At 43.7% G+C, this 25,712-nt stretch overlaps 1 protein-coding gene across 3 annotated transcripts in view; it reads left to right on the forward strand.

The window, feature by feature from the left end:
* b4galnt4a (beta-1,4-N-acetyl-galactosaminyltransferase 4a) overlaps nucleotides 1-25,712 on the forward strand; it is a 192,130-nt gene that overhangs the window by 136,014 nt on the left and 30,404 nt on the right. For all 3 annotated transcript variants that reach the window (XM_088997298.1, XM_088997301.1, XM_088997300.1), the window contains 4 exons: nucleotides 4,136-4,231; nucleotides 5,368-5,458; nucleotides 6,568-6,668; nucleotides 17,446-17,513. In XM_088997298.1, the coding sequence (XP_088853424.1) occupies nucleotides 4,136-4,231; nucleotides 5,368-5,458; nucleotides 6,568-6,668; nucleotides 17,446-17,513 (356 nt within the window). The remainder of the gene's footprint in view (nucleotides 1-4,135; nucleotides 4,232-5,367; nucleotides 5,459-6,567; nucleotides 6,669-17,445; nucleotides 17,514-25,712) is intronic.

The raw sequence follows: 25,712 nt of genomic DNA on the forward strand, positions 1-25,712 counted from the left end.
TGAATGCTGAGCTGAAGTCGATGAACAGCATTCTGACGTAGGAGTCTCTGGTCTCCAGGTGGGTGAGCGCTGTGTGGAGAGCAGTGGAGATGGCATCATCGGTCGAGCGGTTGGGCCGATATGCAAATTGGAAGGGGTCATGGGTGGGGGGGAGGGCAGCCTTGATGTGGTTCATAACTAGCCGCTCGAAGCACTTCATGAGGATGGGAGTGAGTGCGACCGGGCGGTAGTCATTGTGGCAGGTGGGGGACGACTTCTTCGGGACCGGGATAATGGTGGTGGCTTTGAGGCACGTGGGCACAACAGCCTGGCTCAGAGAGGTGTTGAAGATGTCCGTGAAGACATCTGTGAGCTCCACAGCGCAGTCTCTCAGAACACGGCCAGGAATGCCGTCGGGACCCGGGGCTTTTCGTGCGTTGGTCCCTCTGAGGGATCGCCTCACGCTGTCCTGGGACAGTGTCAGCACCTGTTCGCCGGGAGGTGGTGGGGTCTTCTGTGCTGGAGTGCTGTTGTCTGCCTCGAAGCGGGCGAAGAAGACGTTCTGCTGGTTCAGCAGAGTGGTGGAGTTCTCGCAGGTCTGTGGAGTGGGCTTGTAGTCTGTGATGGTCTGTATCCCACGCCACAGGTTCCTGGTGTCACTGCTGTCTTTGAAGTGGTTGGCGATCCTCCTGGAGTGCTGTCTCTTGGCCATCCTGATGCCACGTGACAGGTTGGCCCTGGCTGTCCTCAGGCCCAGCTCATCGCCAGCTTTGTAGGCAGCGTTCCGAGCCCTGAGGAGCCTGTGGACTTCACCCGTCAGCCATGGCTTCTGGTTGGCCAGGATGGTGACAGATCTGGTGACAGTCACGTCATCCATGCACTTCCTCATGTAGGAGGTAACAGAGTCTGTGTACTCTTGGAGGTCGGTGTTGTTGTTGTAGGTGGCCGCTTGTCTGAACATGTTCCAGTCAGTGTTGGAGAAGCAGTCTTTGAGTGCCTCTGACGACCCATCAGGCCACACCCTTATCTGCTTCTTGACTGGTTTGATGACTTTGACAAGAGGCCTATATGCGGGCATTAACATGATAGTGGAGTGGTCCGAAGCTCCTAGGTGGGGGAGGGGGTAGGCTTTGTAGGCTCCTTTGTGTGTGGTGAAAACATTGTCCAGAATGTTGTTACCTCTCGTCGGAAAGTTAATGTGTCCATGGAGATGTGGAAAAACACTTTTCGGGTTGGCGTGGTTGAAATCGCCAGCCAGGATAAGGAAAGCATCTGGGTGGGCTGTCTGTTGCTCGCTGATGTGCTGGTAGAGTTCATTCAATGCCGCGCTCCTGTTGTTAATTGAGCTCGGGGGGATGTAAACTGCTACCAGCAGTATGGCACTAAATTCCCTCGGCAGGTAGAATGGCCGACATTTTATGACCATAAGTTCCATCAGTGGCGAACAGTGTTTGCATACCACAACAGCGTTGTTGGAGTTGGAGGCGTGGGTCAGATGCAATGTGCTTAGGCGTTGTAGCCTACTGCTTATCTCAAAATTTTGCTTGATAGAGACGCTCAGATCAATATGAACATGGCGATCATGTGTCTGGCGCTGACTTGGACGAGTCACTCGGGCATTCGTGTGTACATGTACCAAGTGTCGTGTGCACGGCCGTTACGTTTGTTATGGCTTTGTTGATATGATTGATTATGCTTTGATCGTCTCCTCTTTCATCTAGAACTGCTTCATGTCATCACAAAGAGGGTACAGCAAGTCCTGAAGAATGAATGTCTCTCTGTGTCTTTGTGCTGTCATATTGTCTCTATGCTGTCATCTCTCATCTCATTTTCCGTACCGCTTATTCCTCATTAGGGTCGCGGGGGTTGCTGGAGCCTATCTCAGCTGTCTTCGGGCACGAGGCGGGGGACACCCTGAATTGGTTGCCAGCCAATCGCAGGGCACACAAAGACATACAACAGTCACTCTCACACTCACACCTAGGGACAATTTGGAGTGGTCAATCTGCCTGCCATGCATGTTTTTGGAGTGTGGGAGGAAACCGGAGGACCCGGAGAAAACCCACGCGGGTCCGGGGAGAACATGCAAACTCCACACAGGGAGGCCGGACCGGGACGCGAACCGGCGACCTCTGCACTGTGAAGCCGGTGTGCTAACCACTCGACTACCGGGCCGCCTCTATGCTGTCATATTATTTGTTATTTAGTTTGTTTTTTTTGTTATTTTGACTTCAAGACGGCGCCGCGAGAGTGGCTGCCTTTCCAGCAGCTCATGTATTTTGTTTTTCTACTTTCATTCCTTTCATCACTTTGCTGCTGTGAAATGTAAATTTCTCCACTGTGAGACTAATAAAGGCATATCCAATCCAATCCAATCATTGCCTGCAGGTAAACTTCTAGCATAAATCCCCTGCATTTGTATAATCATAGGTTGTACGAACGCTTTGTTAAAAGACGGCTGTGTTTTGTAAAATATATACATATCAATATTCCCCAACATCCCTTATGGCCACCACTGTGCCTTGCTGTGTGTTTCATAACCATATAAATAATATGACAAAGATCAATTAGTCCACTGTCATGAGGAAGTGCACAATTACATACAAACATTGCAAATTACCACCATGCAAAACCATGTGGATCCCAAATAAGCAGGCAGGAGGGAGCAGCAGGTTGTATTTGACAAATTGTATTAAAATAAAGTCAGCAGGAACAAAATCTAAAACATCAAAGTAATCCGAAAAGAAAAGTACAAAGTATCAAAGAAAACCATATGTAAAAATCTGCCAAGATGAAACAAACCTGACAGGGTGAAGAAAACACATACAATGACCCGACACGGAATGGTCGTGCCGAGAGTCCTTTTAACTACCACTGATTGGAACGGCCAACACCTGTGCAGCTGCAGCCGGGGCCGACACCGCTATCCGTTGGTCGCCAGCCAGTGTGTGTGTCTGTGTGTCTGTGTGTCTGTGTGTGTGTGTGTGTGTGTGTTTAAAATTGATTCCCTTAATGGCTGCACAGAATAATTTTCATTTGTCCTAACTGCGACCTGCGCGCTCCATATATAATCCAGACAAATGTCAGCGTATGGTCAGGGGAAAGATTTCACTAATTGCGGGATATTTGCACAACATGTTCTCCGATGACATTGCTGATATGGTTAGTCAACATTCTCGCATCGGGATCATATGAGCCATACACTGGATTGTTTTATTTTTCGTGTGTGTGTTATGGAGACAGACAAAGAATTGCACTTAATCCAATGTAACATAAAGACGAATGTTGCAGTGCACTTTTTAATTAATTTGCCGATCAGATTGTTTTCGAACGACGCCTGCGTTTGATCTGACTCTTACTTTTTTGAATTGGATTGGATTTACCTTTATTAGTGGAGAAATTTACATTTCACAGCGGCAAAGTTATGAAAGGAAGAGAAAAGGAAAGAAATAAGTAGAAAAACAAATTACATGTACAGGAGCTTCTGGAAGACAAAACAAAGCGGGTCTGTGAAAATATTGCCCATGACAGGCGCAGAAAAGCACAATCGCCCCAAAGCTGTCCAGCGATGACAGTCAAATGCCACTGACATTCCTCCCAAATCAAAAACAATGCTGGCATATTTGTGCTGTCGAAAAGGTGCAACCGCTCAGCACAGTCCCCTCCTTGATGAATGTCGTGGCCAAAAATGCTGAAAAACAATCCATATCCATTCCACATGATGCACAACAACACAGAGTGACAAAAGAAAACACAAAAACAAAACAAAAAAAGCAAGGCTCATGAGAGCACTTGGTGATGGCTGCCTACTTGGGCGCCATCTTGGACTTTTTTCATATCTTATAAATATTGAGAACATGTGACAGTCGTTGGAGGACGGCCGCTTCTGTGTCTCATCATGTTGAAAGCTTAGCCAATAGAAGCACCCTTGGTGTGCAAATAAGATCTGACCACAACACTATCCAACTGTTTCTGTTGGGTGCAAATTAAGAGCAAGGACATATTTTCACCACATCCTGTCACTGTATTTTTTCCACTTCGAATCGATCGAATAGATTCCGATGTATCTATGTATTGAATTTGTTTCAAGCTTTTATTGTCTTGTTCATGTCTACAGTAAAAAATATTTTGTTTCTGTGTGATATTTTGTTTGCAGTACAAGGGCCAAGCCAACCTCCATGTGTTTGAGGACTGGTGTGGGTCCTCTGTCGCCCAACTCAGAAAGAACCTGCACTTCCCTCTGTATCCTCATGTAAGTAGCAAGAAACCGACTGCCCCTTCGAATGCTACGTTTTTTCTTTTTTGTTGTGGGGTTGGGGTGGGTGGATCTGGTAACGATTAATGCAGTGAAGCCTGACCCAGACTTACAATTAAAATGTATTTGGAATCAAGAGTTAACCTATCATGTTTATGTTATGATCAGTTAAGTGCAGGAAAGAAAAAGAGTGGCTTTTAAATCCATTTCTGAATGACCAAATTGACATTTGCCTTGGGATTTGCAAAGTGTCACTTGTTTCCCCTGAGGGACAACTTAGTCCAAGCAAGTCGTTGGGTAATTGTAAGTAGTTTGCTGTTTTTGTCAAACATACTTCAAGCTGTGGATGATGAGATTTTATTTGGCTTCGGGATTCCCATATGTGGAGATTAAAAATTGTGACATGTGCTGCAGCCTGCCAGCATCAGATTCCATCACTTGTCAGTGTATGATATTCAGCATAGCCAAACCTTGTCAAAGTCTTCCCTCCTACTACTCCTAGTAAAGTGAAATAAAACATTTTCTGCTACTAATATTATATATTAGCTGCCATTTTCATCAAATGTCAATCGGATAACACAGGGGTGTCCAAAGTCGGTCCTCGAGGGCCGCTGTCCTGCCTGTTTTCCAGCTCACCCAGGAGCAACGCACCTGATTCAAATGATCAGCTCATCAGCCAGCTGTAAAGCAGCATCAAAATGGTCCTGATGATTTGAATCAGGTACATTGCCCTCGAGGACCGACTTTGGACACCCCTGGCCGATAACACTATATTGTAAGATGATGTCTTTCAGTGCATACAACAAAAACTGTATGCTTTCCAGCCTGCCAAACAGAAACAAATAAGAATCTGTTTTAAATAAAAAAAAAATCATGATAAATGTCTCTTCGCTTCACAAACATTTTCCTTGCACGCACCTATCAAACTAAGTGGGGGCCTGGTCCAAATGCAATCTTTGAATATATTGCATTTGATAGAGAATAACTTGTGTAACTTGGGACCTGGCCGCTACACTTCAATTTAGGATGAACTCTATCAAGTGTTACGGTTGGTAATCTGTGACTAGACATGCTTGCTGATGGGAGGAGTTTAGCGTGGATGCGTTTGCTTCAACTTCTGCTTCCTGTTGCAGACAAGAACAACTTTGAAGAAGCTGGCTGTGGCTCCCAAATGGAAGAATTACGGGCTGAGAATCTTTGGATTTCTTCACCCTTATCGTGACGGTAACCAGCTCTTTTTATTAGCCGGGTCCATTGCCTTTGCGCAAAGGTTCTTCAAATTAATGTAGACAATCGCAACAGCCCTAAAAGACCTTAAAATTCTGAATCACACTAGAGTATGGCCAATTCTCATAATTGGAAGAGCCTCCTGAACGTCATCTTCCTGCGGTTTCCTTGAAGCACTTTCTACTACTGTTACTAAGGCAACAGAGAAGCTTGAAAATCCTCCTATATGAATTATGTTCTTTGTTATATCCCTTTTGGTCTTGGGTGCTCCAAGTTCTCTCTTCAGGTATCAGTATAAAAGCTAAGACTATTTGATTAAGAGAATTCTTTTCATCACCCAAACCCCACATACGGTTCTGGACACCTGTATTCTATATATTACCACATGTACTGAAATATATTGATTCGTCAGATTGATCTGACGATATTTCTCTTCATAAGATTTTTAAACTGATAAACACGAGGCCCTCTGCAGAAACAAGGTACCTTTCCACAATTTCCATAAAACATTATATCGCCCAGTTTTCTTTGACAAGACTCTTCTTGTAAATGTATTCCACAACAAAAATTCCATGTTCTCTGCATGCATGACTCAGAAAACGAGTTCTAAATAACCAGTGACCTTCTACCCAAACCGTACCAGTGGTTAACACATTTTCTCTCAAACCATGCTCACAATGCCTTGGGAATTAATCCTATAAAGCAGGGGTGTCAAAGTCATTTTTTGCCGCGGGCCACATTGTAGTTATGGTTTCCTCTCGAGGGCCGTTATGAATTTGGGGAACCCATTAGAATGTTTAAATCCCTTCAAATATTACATATAGAGCACACAGCAAATTAATGAATAACTCGTTTTCAAATCTGAAGTCAAGAATAATGACTTTTATTGTGGTTGACATCCAAAAATATGAAATTTTGGCTCAGATTTGAGCAATCATCATGGAATTTAACAAGTTTGATTTGGCCCGCACACCTTGACTTCTACTCCTGTGCTATAAAGCTATTCCTCCACTAGAGTAAGGAGAGATGAATGTACTACAACATAATGGCTCTCCTATTATCCTTTAACACATTATGCGTTTGTGTGTATCATATACCTTTTTCAGGGGATTTCCAGTTTTCAGTCTCATCTGATGATAATTCAGAGTTCTGGCTGAGTCCTGATGAAAGTCCTCTCAACTCCCGGATGCTCGTCTTTGTTGGACAGGTAAGCAATCAGCGATCATGCCTTCTTCACATCAACATCCCACTGACAGAAAGATAAACGTTGGTTAATAGTATCTTGGTCCAGTTGGTTGAGTTGTTTTCCTGAAGAGTCTTAAACAGTCACAAAAATTTACTGGAAGATTATTGGGGCCCCTGGAAAGAAGTGATACGGTGTACTATGATGGACATTTAGTTTGACCTTTGTCTATCCACATATAAACTCGGATATAAATGATGCATTGTTGTTACTTCTAGCAGAAGTTGTCCAAGCAGCCACCCCGAGCTTCTTCAGTTCCGCTTCTTCGAGGCATTTTTTGTGTCAACCAATGTTTGTATTCCACACAACCGAGTTGGTCAATTTATTTCTCGCCAGCCCTCATATTGAACATCCCCACTTTTAAGCAAAGCTTCTGATTCTATATGAATTGATACTGCTGAGCAACATTTGTTTTTTCACAAAACAAGGAACTGAAACAAATTCCTCAATGAGAAAGGTCCAAAAACACTTACTCGTACCTTTCGGGACAGCTCAGGCTTGATGGTTTGTTTTAACATTAAGATGCACTTGCCTCTGGATGACATGCAGTCGATGCATGTCGGTGCAATCGATTGTCTGGCAACAAGAGCACGCTTCGAAATTTTTGCTGAATTTGTTGAGCTCCATCTCCTGCAGTTTGCTTCAACATGGGCCATGCATATGGAAGATCATCTGTTCTTTATCAGTGCTCAGGCATACACAATAAACAGAAGCGAAACAGGTCGTCTTAACCTTGTTTGTCACAACTAATCTAATACTCACCTCACGTCAAAAGAATAACCTTCCGACGCAAATTTTCTTGAGGAGAATGGTTTTTTTCATCCCCTCTTTTGCAACCAGCAAATGCTGAGCGCTTGCTGACCTTCACCAGTATAATGCCCTCCTTCCATGTTGTCAATGCTTTCACAAAGAGAGCAATGAGGGAGAGCAAAGGTCCAACTGTGGAATAATCTGCATTCCAACAAGATGTGATAAGTCACCAGGTTCCATGGGAGCTGAGATTAATTAGATGTAGTGAATATTGATGTGACATTTATCAGGAGAGAAATAAGATGGAGGTAATGTTGGGGGAGATGTGACCAGGGATGATTCATTTTGCCAGCGCTCATATCCTGTCTTTCAGCGCGGTGCCTTCCAGCTAAGTATTTTAATCCATACCCTGTCCTCATATGATCAGCCATCTGCCTTTGAGGATGGAAAGAGAATGTCCTGTTTTTTCAGAATTGTTTTATTTTTTTCCAAAAGTCATTATCAAATACAGACATTTTGAACATTTGTGCAATCTTAAAATCTATTCTGTGATTTATATCGAATGAGGTACAGGAAACTGTCAGAGTAAGATCAAATGAACAATTGTATGAGTTATTGCGGCGGTAGACCAACACTGAGCACGTCGACCTCACAGTGAAAGAGTCCCGGGTTCAATTCCATATCTCGCCTCCCTGTGTGGAGTTAGCATGTTCTCCTCAGACTCGCGTGGGTTTTCTCCAGGTATTCCGATTTCTTCCCATATTCCAAAAAAATATGCATAGCAGGCTGACTGGACACGCCAAATTGTCACTGTGACTGACAGTGCAGATACTTGTTCGTCTGTGTGTGCTCTGCGATTGGCTGGCGTCTGTTTAAAGCGGCTAAGAAAATGGATAGATGAGTGATTGCGTGTAATGCCAGGTCGTTCAATATAATCACAATATGATCACAATGAATGTGGAAAACAACAAAGAGTTTGCAGAAATAATATCTCTTTGGTTAGCACTGTTGCTTCACAGTTTTGAAGTTCATCCATCTGTCCATCCATTTCCAACAGTGGTTATCACGAAGAGGATCGTGGGGAGTTATTGGAGCTTCTCCATGCTTACTTGCTGAAATGCTAACTTCTATTAACAATTGACAGTACCGTTTCTCTCACATTACATTCAATAGTACAGTCGTTCAAATCTGATTAGCCTTTATTAGTCTCGCAGTGGACATATTTACATTTCATAGCAGCAAAGTTCTGAAAGTAAGAGGAAAGGAAAGAAAGAAGTGGAAAAACAAATACAGGAGCTGCTGTAAAGGCAGCCACGGTGGCGGCACCATCTTGAAGTCAAAAACCAAAATAGATGAATAAATAAATAATGTGACACAATACAAAAGACACAGAGAGTCATTCAATCGTAAGCACTTTCTGCACCCTTGTTGCATGAAGCGGTTCTAGATGAAAGTGGAGAGGGTTAAAGCGTTCATTTCACCAGTGGATCAGATTCATCATGCTGGAATGTGCATGTCTGCCACAAGCATTGACGAAAAGAGATTGTCTCACATCCGCTTCAATTCCAAGCCGCGACAGTTCCACATACAAAGCTGGGCTATTAAAATGGTCCAGAGCTGCCCAGCGATGACAGTCAAATGGCACTGACATTCCTCCCAAATCAAAAACAGTGCTGGTATATTCATGCTGCCGAAAAGGCGCAACCACTCAGCAGAGTCTCCTCCTTGATGAATGTCGTGGCCAAAAATGCGGAAAAACAATCCGTATCCGTTCCACACGATGCACAATAACTCAAATTGAAATGTTGTCCACCTGATGTTGAGAGAGTTAAGTGCATGTACTGTACTTTCCATGGAGAAGGAAGCAATGCAAGTCATGCAACTATAATGTTTTTCCAACCCTCAGTTTTACTCAATGTAGAGAAGATTTATTAGAACCATCATATATTCAGTGTCCAACAGTTTAAACATTATTTTTGCTCACCTTCCTACACAACTTTTCAGTGGGGTCCGTCAGTGTAAGCCTTGGTACGTTTGTGCCAGACAGTCGAGTAGAGTTTGTCCTTTTGCAAATGAGTTTCTTTGTCCAAATAAAAGCGTAATTGCAATTTGGATTGAAGCAGAGAGGGAAACGTCCTCAGATTTTCAGCAGCCATTGTCTTTTGTTCCAACATGCTGAAATATGACTGCATTAATTAAAATGTTCTCATCAACTGGTTACACTCAATTGTTTTCTATGCTAGATGCAAAAAATATGCTTGTCTATTAAAGAAAAGGTGAAACAAAAATGCACATTAATGCTCTATCATTTTGTAAAATATGTCTGCAATTTTCCATTTAAGGAGAGCAATATGCACTGTGATTGTTCGGAGGGCATGTTCAAAAAAGACCGAGGGTAGGGACTTCAGTCTTCTTCTTCTTCTTCTTTTCCTTTCGGCTTTTCCCCTCAGGGGTCGCCACAGCGAATCAATGTCCTCCATCTATCCCGGTTTTGTGCATCCTCTTCTCTCACACCAGCTACCTTCATGTCCTCTTTGACCACATCCATAAACCTCCTCTTCGGTCTGTTCAAGACTCAGCATCCTTCTCCCGATATAGGGAGTATATAGGGAGGGTAGGAACTTCAGTAATGACTTGCAAATCTAAATTACAGTGATGACGACATCGGACCTGTTCATTTTGCAAACTTGGAATGTGGGAGAAAACCCATGAGGGCCCACAACTTCTGCACTGTGAGGCCAGTGTGCTAACCACCTCTGGGCCACTACTTACTGATTTAATACTAATAATAATAATAATAATAATAATAATAATAATAATAATAATAATAATAATAATAATAATAATTTTCATTTATTGGATTGGATTGGCCTTTATTAGTCTCACAGTGGAGAAATTTACATTTCACAGCAGCAAAGTGATGAAAGGAATGAAAGTAGAAAAAAGAAATACATGAGCTGCTGGAAAGGCAGCCACTCTCGCGGCGCCGTCTTGAAGTCAAAAGAACAAAAAAAAACCCAAATAACAAACAATATGACAAAACAAAGACAACATGACAATCCAAAGACACAGAGAGCATCTTATAAGCACCTTTCAAAATTTTACAGTCACATAATAAGTTTTTCGACGGGCGACAGGGAATACCAGCGTTCACTCAACCCGGAAGTAACAAACACACACGCACGCACACACACACACACACACACACACACACACACACACACACACACACACACACACACACACACACACATACTAGCTGTCCATCGTAGGTGATGATGACGCTTGCTCCCAGGGAGGGGATGTTGGGGGGGGGGGTAGTCGCTAGTGCCACTTCTCATGGGCATAGAGCCCAATCCTTGAGCCACAGACAAGTCCGCGGATGGAACATGGGAGGCCGGATACCAGGGGGGGTACCAGATGCCCGCAGGTGCTGTTGAATGCGTCTCTCTAATTGTCTGTCTATGTCCATTTGATGTATTTTCAGGCACAAGTAATAATAATAATAATAATAATACATTTTATTTCAAGCGCCTTTCAAAACACCCAAGGACACTTTACAATAAAAACAATAAAACAAAGCACATAACAATAAAACCATAAGTAAAATGATACATACTAAAATAGCAGATAGAGCTAGACATTGAAAGCAATTTTAAACAAGTGGGTTTTGAGGTGAGCCTTGAAAATAGGGAGGGAGTCAATATTACGGATGTTGGGTGGAAGAGAATTCCAGAGTTTGGGAGCAGAGCGGCTGAAAGCTCTGCATCCCATCGTGGTGAGACGGGCAGAGGGCACATAGAGGTGAAGGGAGGATGAGGATCTGAGGGACCGAGAGGGAACAGAGATTTGAAGCAGGTCAGAAAGATAGGGAGGGGCAAGGTTATGGAAGGCTTTGAATATAAACAGAAGTATTTTGAATTCGATACGATGTTTAACAGGTAGCCAGTGGAGTTGCTGGAGGACAGGGGTGATGTGGTGAAAGGAGGGGGTTCTAGTGATGATCCGGGCTGAAGAATTTTGGACGAGTTGGAGTTTATGGAGAAATTTCTGATTGATACCGAAGAGAAGTGCGTTGCAATAATCGATGCGGGAGGTGATGAGACTGTGGATAAGGATAGCAGTGGTGTGAGGGGTGAGCGAGGGACGGAGACGGTTAATATTACGGAGGTGGAAATAAGCAGACTGAGTTATGTTATTTATATGGGACTGAAAAGATAGTGAGCTATCAAGGATGGGCATAGAGCCCAATCCTTGAACCGCAGACAAGTCCGCGGATGGAACATGGGAGGCCGGATACCAGGGGGGGTACCAGATGCCCTTGACCTGAGGGGAGGGGGACACGGTTGAACTGTCAATGGTGAGAGAGAAACTGTTAGTTTTGTGGAGGGTGGATTTGGTACCGACAAGGAGAAGTTCAGTTTTTTCACTGTTAAGCTTGAGAAAGTTATGGGAAAGCCAGTATTTAATTTCTGAGAGGCAAAGTGAGAGGGATGAAGGTGGAAGAGAGGCGTCGGGTTTGCTAGAGAGGTAGAGTTGGGTGTCATCCGCGAAGCAGTGAAAGTGAATTCCAAACTTACGGAAAATATTTCCAAGAGGAAGTAGGTAGATAAAGAGAAGTGGCCCCAGGACAGACCCTTGAGGCACACCAGAGGACACAGGAGAGGACCGTGAGGTGAACGAGTTGATTTGGATGAATTGTGAGCGATCAGAGAGATAGGAATGAAACCAGCGGAGTGGGGTATGTGTGATGCCTAGGGTGGAAAGTCTGTCGAGCAGGATAGGGTGGGAAATGGTGTCAAAGGCTGAGGTCAGGTCGAGAAGGATGAGGATGGAGAGTGAACCGGCATCGGCTGCCATAAAAAGATCATTCGTGATTTTTATGAGAGCCGATTCAGTACTGTAGCGGGGGCGGAAACCAGACTGGAATTGTTCATACAGGTTATTGTGAGTGAGGTGTGAGTGAAGCTGGGACACAACTGTCTTTTCAAGAATTTTGGCGATGAATTGGAGGTGGGAAATTGGACGTAAGTTATTGAAATCGTTTGGGTCTGAGCCAGGTTTTTTCAGGATTGGAGTGAGAGCTGCGGTTTTCAGTGGGATAGGAACAATTCCAGTTGATAATGAGGAGTGAATAATGGTAGAAATAAATGGGAGAAGAGAGGGTAGGCAGGACTTTATAAGGATAGTAGGGAGGGGGTCGAGTTGACAGGAGGAGTTCGTGGATTTGGTGATAATGTCTGAGATTATAGAGGAATGGGGGAGTTCAAAGGCAGAAAGTCGTTGGGAAGGAGTAGAAAGGCTGGGAGAGGGGGGGGGGGGGGGACAGAGGACCCGAGGTGCTGATGGATTTTGTTGATCTTTTCACTGAAAAACATAAGCAGAGTGTTGCATGTCTCAGAGGAATAGAAATGTGAGGGGAGAGAGATAGGAGGTTGTGTGATTTTGTGATAGAGGGAAAAGAGGGCCCGTGAGTTTCCAGGATTAGAGTCAATGAGTCCAGAGTAATATTGCGATTTTGAAAGAATGATAGAGTCCTTGTAATGGGTAAGGTGAGTTGCGTACATGTCCTTGTGAGTAGTGAGCCCAGACTTCCTGTCTTTCAAGTTGGCGAGATTTTGCCTTGATGGAGCGGAGGTGGGCGGTGAACCAGGGTGCAGACCGGGTGAATTGGACCGACTGGGACTTTACAGGAGCCAGGGCGTTGAGGGTGTTGGTGAGGTCCGCGTTGTACCGGGAAACAAGTTCATCGGGTGATGAGTTGCAGTCCGGAGTCAGGGTGGCGATCATCTCAGCGAGGGTGGCAATGTTGATGTCCTTGATGTTGCGATATGTGATGACACGGGGGGGTTTGGGGAGAGAGAGGGTGATGGAAACAGTGAAAGAAACCAGGAAATGGTCTGTTATGGGGAGTTCATTAGCTGTGCAATTCTTAGGGATAAGGCCAGACATGCAAATGAGGTCCAGGGTGTGGCCTTTTATGTGGGTGAGAAAGTCCGAGAATTGATGCAGACCAAAGCTGTCGAGTGAGGAGGTGAAGTCTTTAGTGAGGGGAAGAGTGGAATTGTCCATGGGGATGTTGAAGTCCCCGAGAATAATTACATTTGGTGACAGGGTGGAGAGGTGTGTGAGGACATCAGAGAATTCTTTTAGAAAGTCACAATGTGGTTTTGGTGCACGGTATACAGTGGCTATGATGGTGGGTGAGGGTCCAGAAATTTTACAAGCAAGGCATTCAAACGATAGGGTTTCCTGGAGTGAAACTTGAAGGATTTTCCAGTTCTTGCGGTAAATTATCGCGAGACCACCTCCGCGGCCTGAGAGGCGGGGCTTAGAAATGTAAACAAAGCCTGGCGGAGTCGCGCCATTGAGCTCGGAGAAGTCTCCCGCCATTTGCCAAGTCTCATTTATACAAAAAAAGTCAAGCTTACGGTCAATTAGAATGTCTTGGATAAAACACCCCTCTCCCGTAAGCGAGCGGACGTTGAGGAGGCCGAAGTTGATGCTGGTGGCGTCCCCACTACGAGGCGCATTAGCCGACCTAGCCAGGCCGGCTAACATACGGTGATCGACCGAGCGGCTGCTCCTTCTGCGCGGCTGGCGGATGGATGACCACAGGGAGGTGATATCCTTGGAGCCATCGAGGTGAAAGCCTCGACGTGATCCGCGGTGGATATACCTCCGGGAAGGGCGACGAGCGATTTCCGGGAACCGGAGAATCGCCGGTGGCACGCTCGTCCATCGGGAGCGGAACTTCAGCAGCTCCGCCGCCGAGTGCTGTAGCCGTCCAACAGGTCGATGGAGAAGCGATATGATATTCGCCAGCAACACCGAGAGAGAGACAGCGGCCAGGTTAGCCCTCGACAGCGGGAACAGGTGGGTGGAGATGACGTCTGTGATCCGGATAAGCGACCGGGATCAAGAGATGGATCGATAGCCAACGTTCGTAGGTGATTGTCTGGTATTTCCAGAGGCTCGTGAACCATAAAAAAGCTAAAAAGAGGTTAAAAAGGCTAAAAGAAGGTAAAAACATTTCGCGGGAAAGCAGCGGCAGCCAAAGCGCGCCAGCGTCCGCTCGTCCCGGAAGTCAAGTGGTCTGCCAGGTTTGTCGGTTTGTGGCCAAAGTTTCAAGCTGCGTGGTGTTGATGTTGGCTCGTTTGAGGAGGTCCCTGGTGTAGTCCTTGAGGCGTAGCTTTTGCCCCCTGCAGAGCGCTTTGTGTCCTTCAGCTGTCCATAGAGGACTTGGCGGGGCAGGCGGTGATCGGGCATGCGGATGGTGTGTCCAATCCACTGAAGGTGTTTCTTTGCAACTGCCGCTTCCATGCAGATGGAATTTGTGCGCTGAAGGATGTCTGAGTGGGGAACTCGATCTTCCCAGGACAGGCCAAGGATCTTCTGCAGGCTCCGGATGTGGAAGGCCTCAAGGGTATTAATGTGCTGCCGGTATGTTGTCCATGTTTCTGCCCCATAGAGGAGAGTGGACAGACATACTGTGTTTTATACGGCAATCTTGGTTCCAATTCTCAGGTTTCGGTTCGTAAAGACTCTGCTGCGTAAACGACCAAACGATGATGATAAAGTGGAGCCAAGATTTGTGTGTGTGTGTGTGTGTGTGTGCGTGTGTGTGCGTGTGTGCGTGTGTGTGCGTGTGTGTGTGTGTGTGTGTGTGTGTGTGTGTGTGTGTGTGTGTGTGTGTGTGTGTGTGTGTGTGTGTGTGTGTGTGTGTGTGTGTGTGTGTGTGTGCGTGCGTGTGCGTGCGTGTGCGTATTTGTGTGTGTGTCTGTTGGAGTGACGATTCCTGGCCACTTTTTAATGTACCTACTGCCTACTCTAGCATAACAATTCTACTTTGTGAGTAGTGAGTCGATGGACTGAGGGAAATATCATGTTGGTTGAATGTAAATATTGTACGTACACGAACATACAAAAAAAACAAGACCATTAATTGTCACCTAAGGAGAAATTGCATCATTCATGAAATCAATTATGTAACAATCAGATCAAGGATAAAACTAAATACATAAATAAACCTGCTTTTTTGGGGTACCTGTCATTAACGGTGTTCCTACTTGGTTTGTGTACCTGGTTTGTGTTCAATGTTTATGCTTAATGTTAAAATATGCCATCGTCCTTTTGGGTAACATTGCAGGAATCAAATGCCAATCAGAAATGGATTCATCTGTTTTTTTGGTCTCCAAACTGATTTAAATAATTGAATCCGATTCAGCTTCTCCTTCATGACTTGCTATATTCCTGAATTCCTAAATGGACCATGTCGTTTATCTTTTGTTTCCATCTACTATTTGATGAATGAAAGAATCAGAATCATCTTTATTTGCCAAATATGAAGAACACACAATGCATCTGTCTCTGGTAGAATACGGTGCACTAGTATTCATCATTAAAAAAAGACATGACAAATAAGTATGGATTACTTAATGTAAGTGGTACCTCTCAGGAACAACTGATGTGCAAAGTATCAAGCAGAGCTAAGTAAAGCTAAAGTGGTCAATGCTAGAATAAAATATTGGCGCTGAATTTTCCCTGCAGCTAACTTGTGCTGATCTGTGCGTTAATCCACATGGGTTTAAGGTTTGCCAGGTTTCTCTTCTGAAACCATGAATATGTTAGTCTTTTTAAGCATTATTCCTCTATAGCCCAAAAACCTAAGAAGAAATTCTATTGCTCTACTTTCTGCAGTTGTCGCTGCCTCTAGTGAGTTGATCAAAACATCATGAAAACTTAAAAGTACCCTGAGATGGTTGGAGTTTGTTCATTGCGCTCAAGTCAGCCTTCGTGATACGGATTTTAATAACATGTACATGATACCCTTTCTTTGCAATGCCTTTGGGATTAAGATTTATATTTTACTTTACATTTTTCTCTCACGGATCTTATCCCTTATTTAGGGGTCAACCCTGTTTCACAAATAAAGTGGATGTATGCTAGGACCTACAGGACTTATCATTGGCCACAGGACTGGCCAATGAATATTGTGGCAACCAAGGAAGAAATGCTGATGTTGCGACGAAAGCCAGGTTTGCTTTTGGAAACGGAGCCTAAAGCCTGGATAAAGTATCCCCAAAGTCAATGTATTGTTGTTTATTTCTTTATATATGTATGTATTTACTCATGAAAGCGACACCATACACTAAACCGTGTGTATGTGGCTCTTGGACAAAGCACCAAACACAAATAGTCCATCCAGCCTCAGAGCCCCAGGTGGGGGAAAAAAACCAAAATGCATCTCTGTTTATGTTTTTTCTTTGACAGAATAGTACTTGTGGGTTGTGAGGCGCCTGGACTCAGACTATTTCTTAATGAGGATATTAATGTTTTATATCTAAGAAAAGTAAAGTTTTCATCAAAGGTTTCTTGAAAGAAAAAGTTTTAGTTTTAGTCGAAATGAAAAAAATAAATTAAAATAGGACGTAACGTTTGATGAAAGAATTTTTTGTCCAGTTTTGGGGCATTTCATTATGGTGTATTTTCAGAACGGACCTCTATATTACAATCACCATGAATTCATGCAAAATATCAAATTGTTTTTTCAGACCTCATACTGACTCGTCTCCAGAAACCTCTTCCCATTATTTTTGCTCCATCGTGGAGTTCAGATTTTTGGTCCTTAATAATGAATGGATAATCCACTTTCACTGTCGACTATCACTGCAGATATCAGATTCACGCGTGATTTCAGTTCACATATGATTGAATCTGGCATCTGTTTTTTGCACATCCAAATTGACAGTGAAGGAGAACCTCCAAAATGTTGTACCCATCTCTGAAAGCTTTTTCCGTTAACATTGAAAGATACTGAGAACAGTGCTCATGCAGAGTCATTGTTGGTTAGAAAAGTACATGTATTGCTTTATTTCCTGGTATCCACTTACTTGTACTATGCTCTTCCATATTTTATGTATTTTTCATAACCCCTCTTTTGTGATCCACTAACACTTCTAATTCTGATGTCATGACTTCTCTCTTGCAGTTGGGTACGGAGTGGACCGCTCCAGGCGAGTTCAACAAATTCAGGTCTCAGTCTTCAAAGTCTGTGCAGTAAGTACCAGTGACATGCTCCCTTTTTCCCCTTCCAAGGAGTCAATTTCCTTTGAAGAACTGTTAAAAAATAATGTTAACTTTTGCTAATGGTCAATAATGTCCTCCATTGTCAAAGGAAGTAAATAGTCTTTAGAGATGTGGGTAAATAAATTAATGTGAAGGTGTTTTCTAAAGGATTGGGTAGAGAGAGAAAAAAAGGGAGGGAGAGAGAGAGAGGTATAGAAAGAGAGAGTGAGGGAGAGTGTCAGAGAGTGTCAGAGTGTGAGAGTGAGACTGTGTGAGACTGAGAGAGAGAGAGAGAGAGGGAGAGGGAGAGAGAGAGAGAGAGGGTGTGGGGGTGTGCGTGTGAGTGTGAGAGTGTGAGAGAGAGTGAGAGAGTGCGAGAGTGAGCCATGCACGCACGCACACACACCCTATTCTCACTTTCATTTTGAGTGCATAGTTTAAATATAACCCCTGTGCAGCAGGATGTTCTGACTGCTTGCAAGGACTTAAATAAAAAGAAAGGAAATAGAAATGGGACTCAGGGCTGCGGGTTGGTGTGGAAGGTGACTTGAGTTGAAATGGGCTTCATGTGACTTCTTACATGCTTAAAGGACAACCGACGTCTCCGGACAAGTTGTGTCCATAATTTGTAAAATGGCTTCTAATGACTTCTACTGAGCGTATTTTACAAAGATGCCACCGCATATAGCTATATTTTACGTTTTAAGACTCGCGCTGAATATTCCGGAAGTCTTGTTTTTGATTTGGTGACGAGTCCGTACGTGACGTCACTGAAGGAATGCTCCAGACCGAAAAAAAGGACACATTGTAGCAGTCCTTCCATCACGTCAATGCATTTTGCTGTGCTTGTTTGGTCTGAAAACGTCATGTTGCACCAGAAAGAGCCAGAAAAGGGCGACCAACCTCCATGTAAGGAATTCATCAACCTGTGGAAACGGGCTGATTAATTCCTCACAGGAGCTCGGTCGCCATTTTCTACCTCTTTTTGGTGATCCATTTCCCCCCCAATGTTGCCTCAAAATGGCACATAATAAATTCTTTAATCGATTGTAAACATGTTGTGATATCATGAGAGGCTAGCAGCTAGCTCTCAGCGGGACGGGACAAGAAGTGCAATGGACGACAGGTTTGGATACAAACAAAAGGTTTTAATCAAGGGTTCCAGGGGGAATTCACAAGCAACAAAGGTTTGAATAGTGTCTCTTCCAATACTTATCAAAATAAAGTCTCTTCTGATACTTAAATCCAAATAAAGTCTCTTCTGAGGTAAAACTGAAGACGGAGTTCTTTACAAGAGTCTCTAGGCCTCACCCCTCTCGAGACCGACGTCCTCATCATGTAGCCTAGCCACCTTAGCTAGGTTCAAATCCAGTGTCCAGTCGTGTGGTCCCAACTGGCAATGAGTTCCACGCAGCAGTCAACTTCTCCACAGAGCACAGCAATCGAGCTTGTCTTTCCCCAAACTGCACACTCAGAGGCTCTCTGCCTTAAGAGCCCTGCTTTCCAATCAAACCCTGATCAGCCGCAGGTGTGTGGTTTGAATTGCTGTCTTCCACCAGCTGGGGCCAAGACTCTCTCTGGGTGGAGCCATCTTAAGGGGATGTATTTCCCCTCCAGGACACAGCCTCTCGTGACATCACAATGTATGCTTTCCTCTTCAGAACTATTTGAATCATATTCATAACTGGATGTGTAACAAGAAAGCATATTCTCCGAATCTGAACCCATTGTTTTGATTCTCCAGCAATGCAAGACGTATTGGCGTGATGTCACGAACTGGGGGCGGGACTTTCTAAAAATGCCCAATTCGCAGCTCAATTGCAGATTTTGGACACTTTAAGTCATTTTTATTGGTGTTTTGCATTTAAATAAAAATATCATACTGCGTGTTTTGGGTATTTTAGATGCTATAAAACATTTTCTGATGTCAGTTAGGACACAAAAAAGTGACGTAGGTTGTCCTTTAAGGGGCACAGCTTCATAAGGTACAGTGAATGTTCGATCTGAACATAATTAGGCACCATCTTGTTTGATGTTCTTCATGCAGGCCTGTATCCCAGGGCACATATTCATGCTTTCCCGCACAAGCAAATGTGCACTTGTTAACAAATACATTCTTTTGAGGTCATTATATTACAAAGCCAGCAGTGTTGAAAATGGAGTTGTTTGACTTTTTAGTTGGCTGCCTCATTCCTGACTGCCACTGTTCACATTTAAAGGAACAGAAGAAAGGTCAGCAACTGTATTTGATAAGGTCAGGGGCGATTTTGTGTCGCTGTGACACAAAGGGCAACGACCATACCAGCATTCGCCATGCTTATTGTGTTCTCGGCATGTATTTCATTTGCATTTCTTTACCCATTTCAAGAACTTTGTTCAGGATCAATGACTTGGATGTTGAACATTGATCACTTGTGCATAGTTCCAATTTTTTTTGATACAGTAATATGCTTTCAGAATCACACCCACTTTCCTTGCCGTTGCATCATTGCCATATTGCAATCTTGTATTTTTTCTCATTATCATAAGACTACTGGGAGACATTTAGAAAAAAATACTGTGTATAAAAATAAATGAGCACACCCCCGTTTAAGAATACAAACATTTATTTTTAAACGCCCCTGTGTGTGCCTTTATTATCTCAAATTTCAGAATTGCTTGTCTCAATGATACATAAATGAGTTTTTGATTGATCTTTGGGCATATAAATTGCATTTTCAATCATACCAAATACTTTGTAGATTATAAAAATGATTCCAATCGGAGGTGAGGTCATAAGGTGGTTGGTGGCTCTCGTGGCTGCTACCCCCATACTTGCTGGTGAACACCAGCAGTAAGGGATGCCGTCAAACTGTCCTATCGGGCATATATGGCCTGTGGGACCCCAGAGAAAGCTGACAGGTATCGATTAGCCAAGCACAATGCGCTTTTAGTGAAAAGTTCGATGAGGCCATGGAAGCCAACTTCCGGACGGCTTCGAGGAAATTCTGGTCCACCATCCGGCGTCTCTGGAGGGGAAAGCAGTGCACCACTAACACTGTGTACAGTGATGAGGATGGGGCGCTGCTGACCTCGACTCGAGACGTCGTGAACCGGAGGGCAGAGTACTTCGAAGACCTCCTCAACGCCACCAACATGCCTTCCTTGGAGGAAACAGAGTCTGGGGACTCTGAGATAGGCTCTCCGATCTGTGTGGTTGAAGTCACCGATGTGGTCAAAAAGGTCCTCGGTGGAGGCCCCAGGTATGAATGAGATCCACCCGGAGGTCCTCAAAGCTCTGAATGTTGTGGGGCTGTTTTTATTGACACGCCTCTGCAACATTGCATGGTCATCGGGGAAAGTGACTCTGGATTGGCAGACCGGGGTTGGTGGTCCCCTTTTCCTCCCTGGTAAGGTCTATTCAGCTGTTCTCGAGGGGAGGGTCCGTCGAGAAGTCGAGCCTCAGATTGAGGAGATGCAGCGTAATTTTCGTCCTGGCCGTGGAACAGTGGACCAGCTCTACACCCTTAGCAGGGTCCTAGAGGGTGCATGGGAATTCGCCCAACCAGCCTACATGTGCGTTGTGGACTTTGAGAAGGTGTTTGACCATGTCCCTTGGGGAATTCTGTGGAGGTTGCTTCGGGAGTATGAGGTACAGGAACCCCTAATATGGACCGTTCGGTCCCAATACGACAGATGTCAGAGTTTGATTCTCATTGCTGGCAATAAGTCGGAATGATTTCCAGTGAAGGTTGGGCTCCACCAAGGCTGCACTTTGTTACATAATCTGTTCATAACCTTTATGGACAGAATTTCTACTCTATTTCTAATTCCATTTTGGTGGCCTAAGTATAGCATCTCTGCTTTTTGCAGATGATGTGGTACTGTTGGGGCCTGCAAGTATGGCTCTCCAAGTCTCTATGTAGCGTTTCGCAGCCGAATGTGAAGCGGTTGGGATGAGAATCAGCACCTCCAAATCTGAGACAATGGTTCTCAGTCGGAAAAGGATGGAGTGCCCCCTACATGTCGAGGAGGAGATCTTGGCAGTCCTTAAATACTCGGCAAGGCTAGATGGGGGGGGGGGGGGGAGTATGGGCTCCTGCCAATACATTTTCATGTATCAAATATGCTTTTTTATACGTGCACTATATACACATTTCCCCATTAAAGGCTTTCTGATTTTGATCCCGCTACAAGGAACCACACTTCATTTCAGCTGATTCTGAAAAATAATCAAAACAGACAGAATAAAAAAGAAGAATTAAGAAACAACAAAATAAGATAGAAATATGGGCGGTGGTCTTCTGGTTAGCATAAGCACTTGGATGGATGGTTGGTTGGATAAAATATCAATTATGAATTTGACTGCCACTCACTAGATTGAAAAGATCAGTCTTTAAGAATGAAAAGTTCATTGGCAATACTCATGGAAACACCGATGCAGTGTTTTATGTTCAGGGCCAACCAAGACTGTTGAAAGAACTCAACACATGCCCTGTAGTTAGTTCTTGATCAGATTTAATTGGCAGGCTGAAGCAGCATCAAAGAAAACAAGCTGTGTGTGGGTCACACAAGAAAACACACAAGGGTGGTGAGCAGCACTGATGTTAAGAAAAAAAAAACCCAAATACAAAACAAACAAAAAAACACAATACTTAGCTGCTCTGCTTTCCGTTTCTTTTCTCATGCTATGTAGCATGGTTATTTATGTCCCGGATCGCTGGAGCTGAACAGCAGCGGCAGTTAAGTGAACAGTGACTAATGGCTTTTGTAAGACTGAATCATATTGTCAAGGAATGAAGCACTGTGTGGTTGAGGGCTTCACAAGAAACAATTCACTCGCCTGTCAGAAGGTTCATAGTTGCAATCTAGAGGTGTTGAATCCTCACCACCCACTAAAGCCCATAACACCCCCCCTCGCACACACACACACACACACACACACACACACGCACACACACACACACACACACACACACACACACACACACACACACACACACACACACACACACACACACACACACACACACACACACACACACACACACACACACAGGTTAATCTGTGTTGGGCACAGGGTGTATTAAATAATAACTTTGCTTCAATTCATCAATAAATCAGTGATATTGGCCTTTAATATGCCATCTTAAAATATGTTTTCTTCCAGGAGAACTTTAACCATTGTAGCATTTCACTTTTATGGGAACAGTTTGGAGAAGGCCTTTGTGTGCCTTGACTGTATGCTAATGCACATAGAACCGTCCATAAAGGAATACCCAGATGAATGGATACATTTACCACGTCAGTGTGGGCGCATGAGGGTTGTTATGAACAAATGACACCAGCGAAAGCCAATGCCTTTATCAAGTAGTCTGAATGTTTTTTTTTGTTTAATAATATGCTTCACGAAACTGCACCATCAATACAATTGCACAGGTTTTCATTTCATCAAACCTAATCAGAAAAGGATGAACATGGCATCATTTTTATGTCCTCTTCTTAACCTAATCTGCAGCATAATTAGATGAAAGGGAAACTATGAAAAGATAAGAAACATTTATTAGTCTCACAATGGAGAAATTACCAATTCTCAGCAGCAAAGTTATGAAAGGAAGAAGTAATAGAAAGAAATACTGGAGATTTTGTAACGGCACCCACTCTTGTGGCGCCATCTTGAAGTCAAAATAACAAAATAATATGACACAACACATAACTGCGAGACTAATAAAGGCAAATCCAATCCAAACCAAATCCAATCCAATAAGACACACACAGTCATTCAGTCTTAACCACTTTTATGCATCCTCTTTGTTGTATGAAGCAGTTAGAAATAAATGAAACGTAACCACTTGGAGGAAGTTAATAGAGAAAAAAAAAGATTATCTTGTGAGAAGCAAACTGATTCCAATATACTGAGAAGATCAATTTGAAAGTGTGAATTCTATAGTGATTCTTTGTTATTTTTATCATAACAAAACAGTGACGATGACGGTGAAGTGAAATGGTGGTTTGGCAGTGTCTGTGCTGGGTCATAGGCGACACTTTAGCTGTCAGGCGAGGGACCCAGATACGTCAGACAACAATATCTCTCTTCCATGACAGCAGTTCAAGCCTTGGGCTATGTAGACAGCATTGACTGTTTGAAAAAAAAAACCCAATACATTAATATGTACCACGTTGAATCCTAACTTTGCATGTGTGTCTTCTTTTATGTCTGTGTAAGCTTTCAGTCGTACAGCAGTGGTCCATCGATGAGAAGGTTTCTTCAGCCGTCATCTGTACTTTTTTGAAGGTGTTGGACGTTTCGCCTCCTATACAAGAGGCTTCGTCAGCGAACTAGTCTTACTGTTCGTATCGGCCCTATTTATATATCCCTAATGTCCAGACATGGCGGCGCCAGACACAGCTATGATAGCTCCCTACTCTCAGGTTGGGGGGAGCAGAGGACCACTCCCTGTGGCCCCACTGATTGTAACGACTGTCCTGTTTGCCCCAATCCCTCCGGTATTACCTCATCAGCATTACGAATGTTGCCTAAGCAGGCTATTGTATGAACGATCCAAATTGAACCTCACCCCACCAGACCGGTTTAATGAAGGATTTAGTTGTTTTATGAGAATCGCTTCTTTCAGACCATCTATGTTCTTTCGCTAAGATTTTAACCTCATTGTCGTCAAATGAGTGGTTGCTAGCTTTTAGGAGCAAATGTACTGCCGATTGAGGCCCACTAGTATTATCCCTGCGATGTTGATAAAGTCTTCTTTTATGCAATGCAGAAGATCGTAGGGCATATTTTGTAAAACATACCGGAAAGCAATTAGTGCTGACCTAATCCTGAGCTGCAGTTAACGGGATAATTTTTTCCTGATCAATTGACACCCATGGTGGATTTAGCATGTCCGTGTTCAAGAAGTGAAACTGAAATGCAGGAGCTGACCTATGACTGTGGCATGCTGAGGAGCAACGCTGAAATAGCTTTTGAAGGTTATCTGTGATGCTGCAGCTGGTATTGTGAAGGAATCCAATAACAACTGGGGGAAATAGCATTTACGCCCGAAACTCTTCAGACATGAAGGCAATGATTATATTTCCTCCCTTCTTGCATTGTATGCACACGTTTCATTGTGTGTACACTCATGAATCCACCTCTGCCTTTCTACTTTCTTCCCCCATCATCTTCCTCTGTGTCTTCATCCTTTATTCCCAAGCATTTTGCATCCTGGAAACTTGGGATTTCTTTTCACAAGGATTCGTTGGATGGAGAGGTTTTTTTTTTGCCCAGACAGTAACAGTGAGTGAAGCTGGAATAAGGGTGCCTCTCGGTGAAATATTCCTATCTATCATGGAATCATTGAAGTACCGGTGTAAAGAATTGAGCATCTCGAGAGGACAGTGTAGTCAATACCTTCATGAGTTGTTATTGCACTGCTGATGGACATTTTGAGCAATAACAATAATTAGAACACGCATAACACAAGAACATAAAGGGCAATTTTGAAACACAATGTAATCATCAATTTGTTCAACAAGAACTTAGATGGTAAGAAGATGCCTGATGAATGGAGGTGAAGTGTACTGGTCCCCATTTTTAAGAACAACGGAGATGTGGAAAGTTATAGTCACTATAGTGGAATAAAGTTGATGAGCCAGACAATGAAACAATGGAAGAGTAGTTGAAGCCAGTCTAAGAGCAGAAGTGAGCAATCATAAACACAAAATCTATATTGTTTTGGAGAATGACTTTTAAATGACAGAAAAAGTGAAATATTAATAGCGTTGAAGAATTGTTAGCACACTCACGACTGGTTTTATTTTATCAAGGAGAACAGTTGCCAGTTATTAAGTTTTAATAATCTTGTTAATTACATTCAGACTTTCATCAAGTGTCATCAGAAAGCACAATACTCAGTTTCACTGATGAATTTCCTTTCCAACGATGTCGATACACTGCTGTGGTTGCTGTCGCACTGCATGACATTGCTTCTTACTTGTGCAAGACCCACTGGCAACAAAGGCAGTCACTCACTTTGGCCAGGATCCCAAAAACCAAAGTGCGAAAATCTGAATGAGAGGTGTGTTGAAAACCCTTGTTGCAATGCGTTATTTGAACCCCTTGGCAAATGGCAAATTGGGTCAATAGTTGCGGATACTTGTGGATACAGGAATGTACAAGACTCACATTGAGAGAAGGCACAGGCGAGATACGGC

Source organism: Hippocampus bargibanti, linkage group LG05 (assembly GCF_051943395.1).
Source record: "Hippocampus bargibanti isolate YZ-2025 linkage group LG05, ASM5194339v1, whole genome shotgun sequence".
In the NCBI taxonomy this organism is placed as follows: domain Eukaryota; kingdom Metazoa; phylum Chordata; class Actinopteri; order Syngnathiformes; family Syngnathidae; genus Hippocampus; species Hippocampus bargibanti.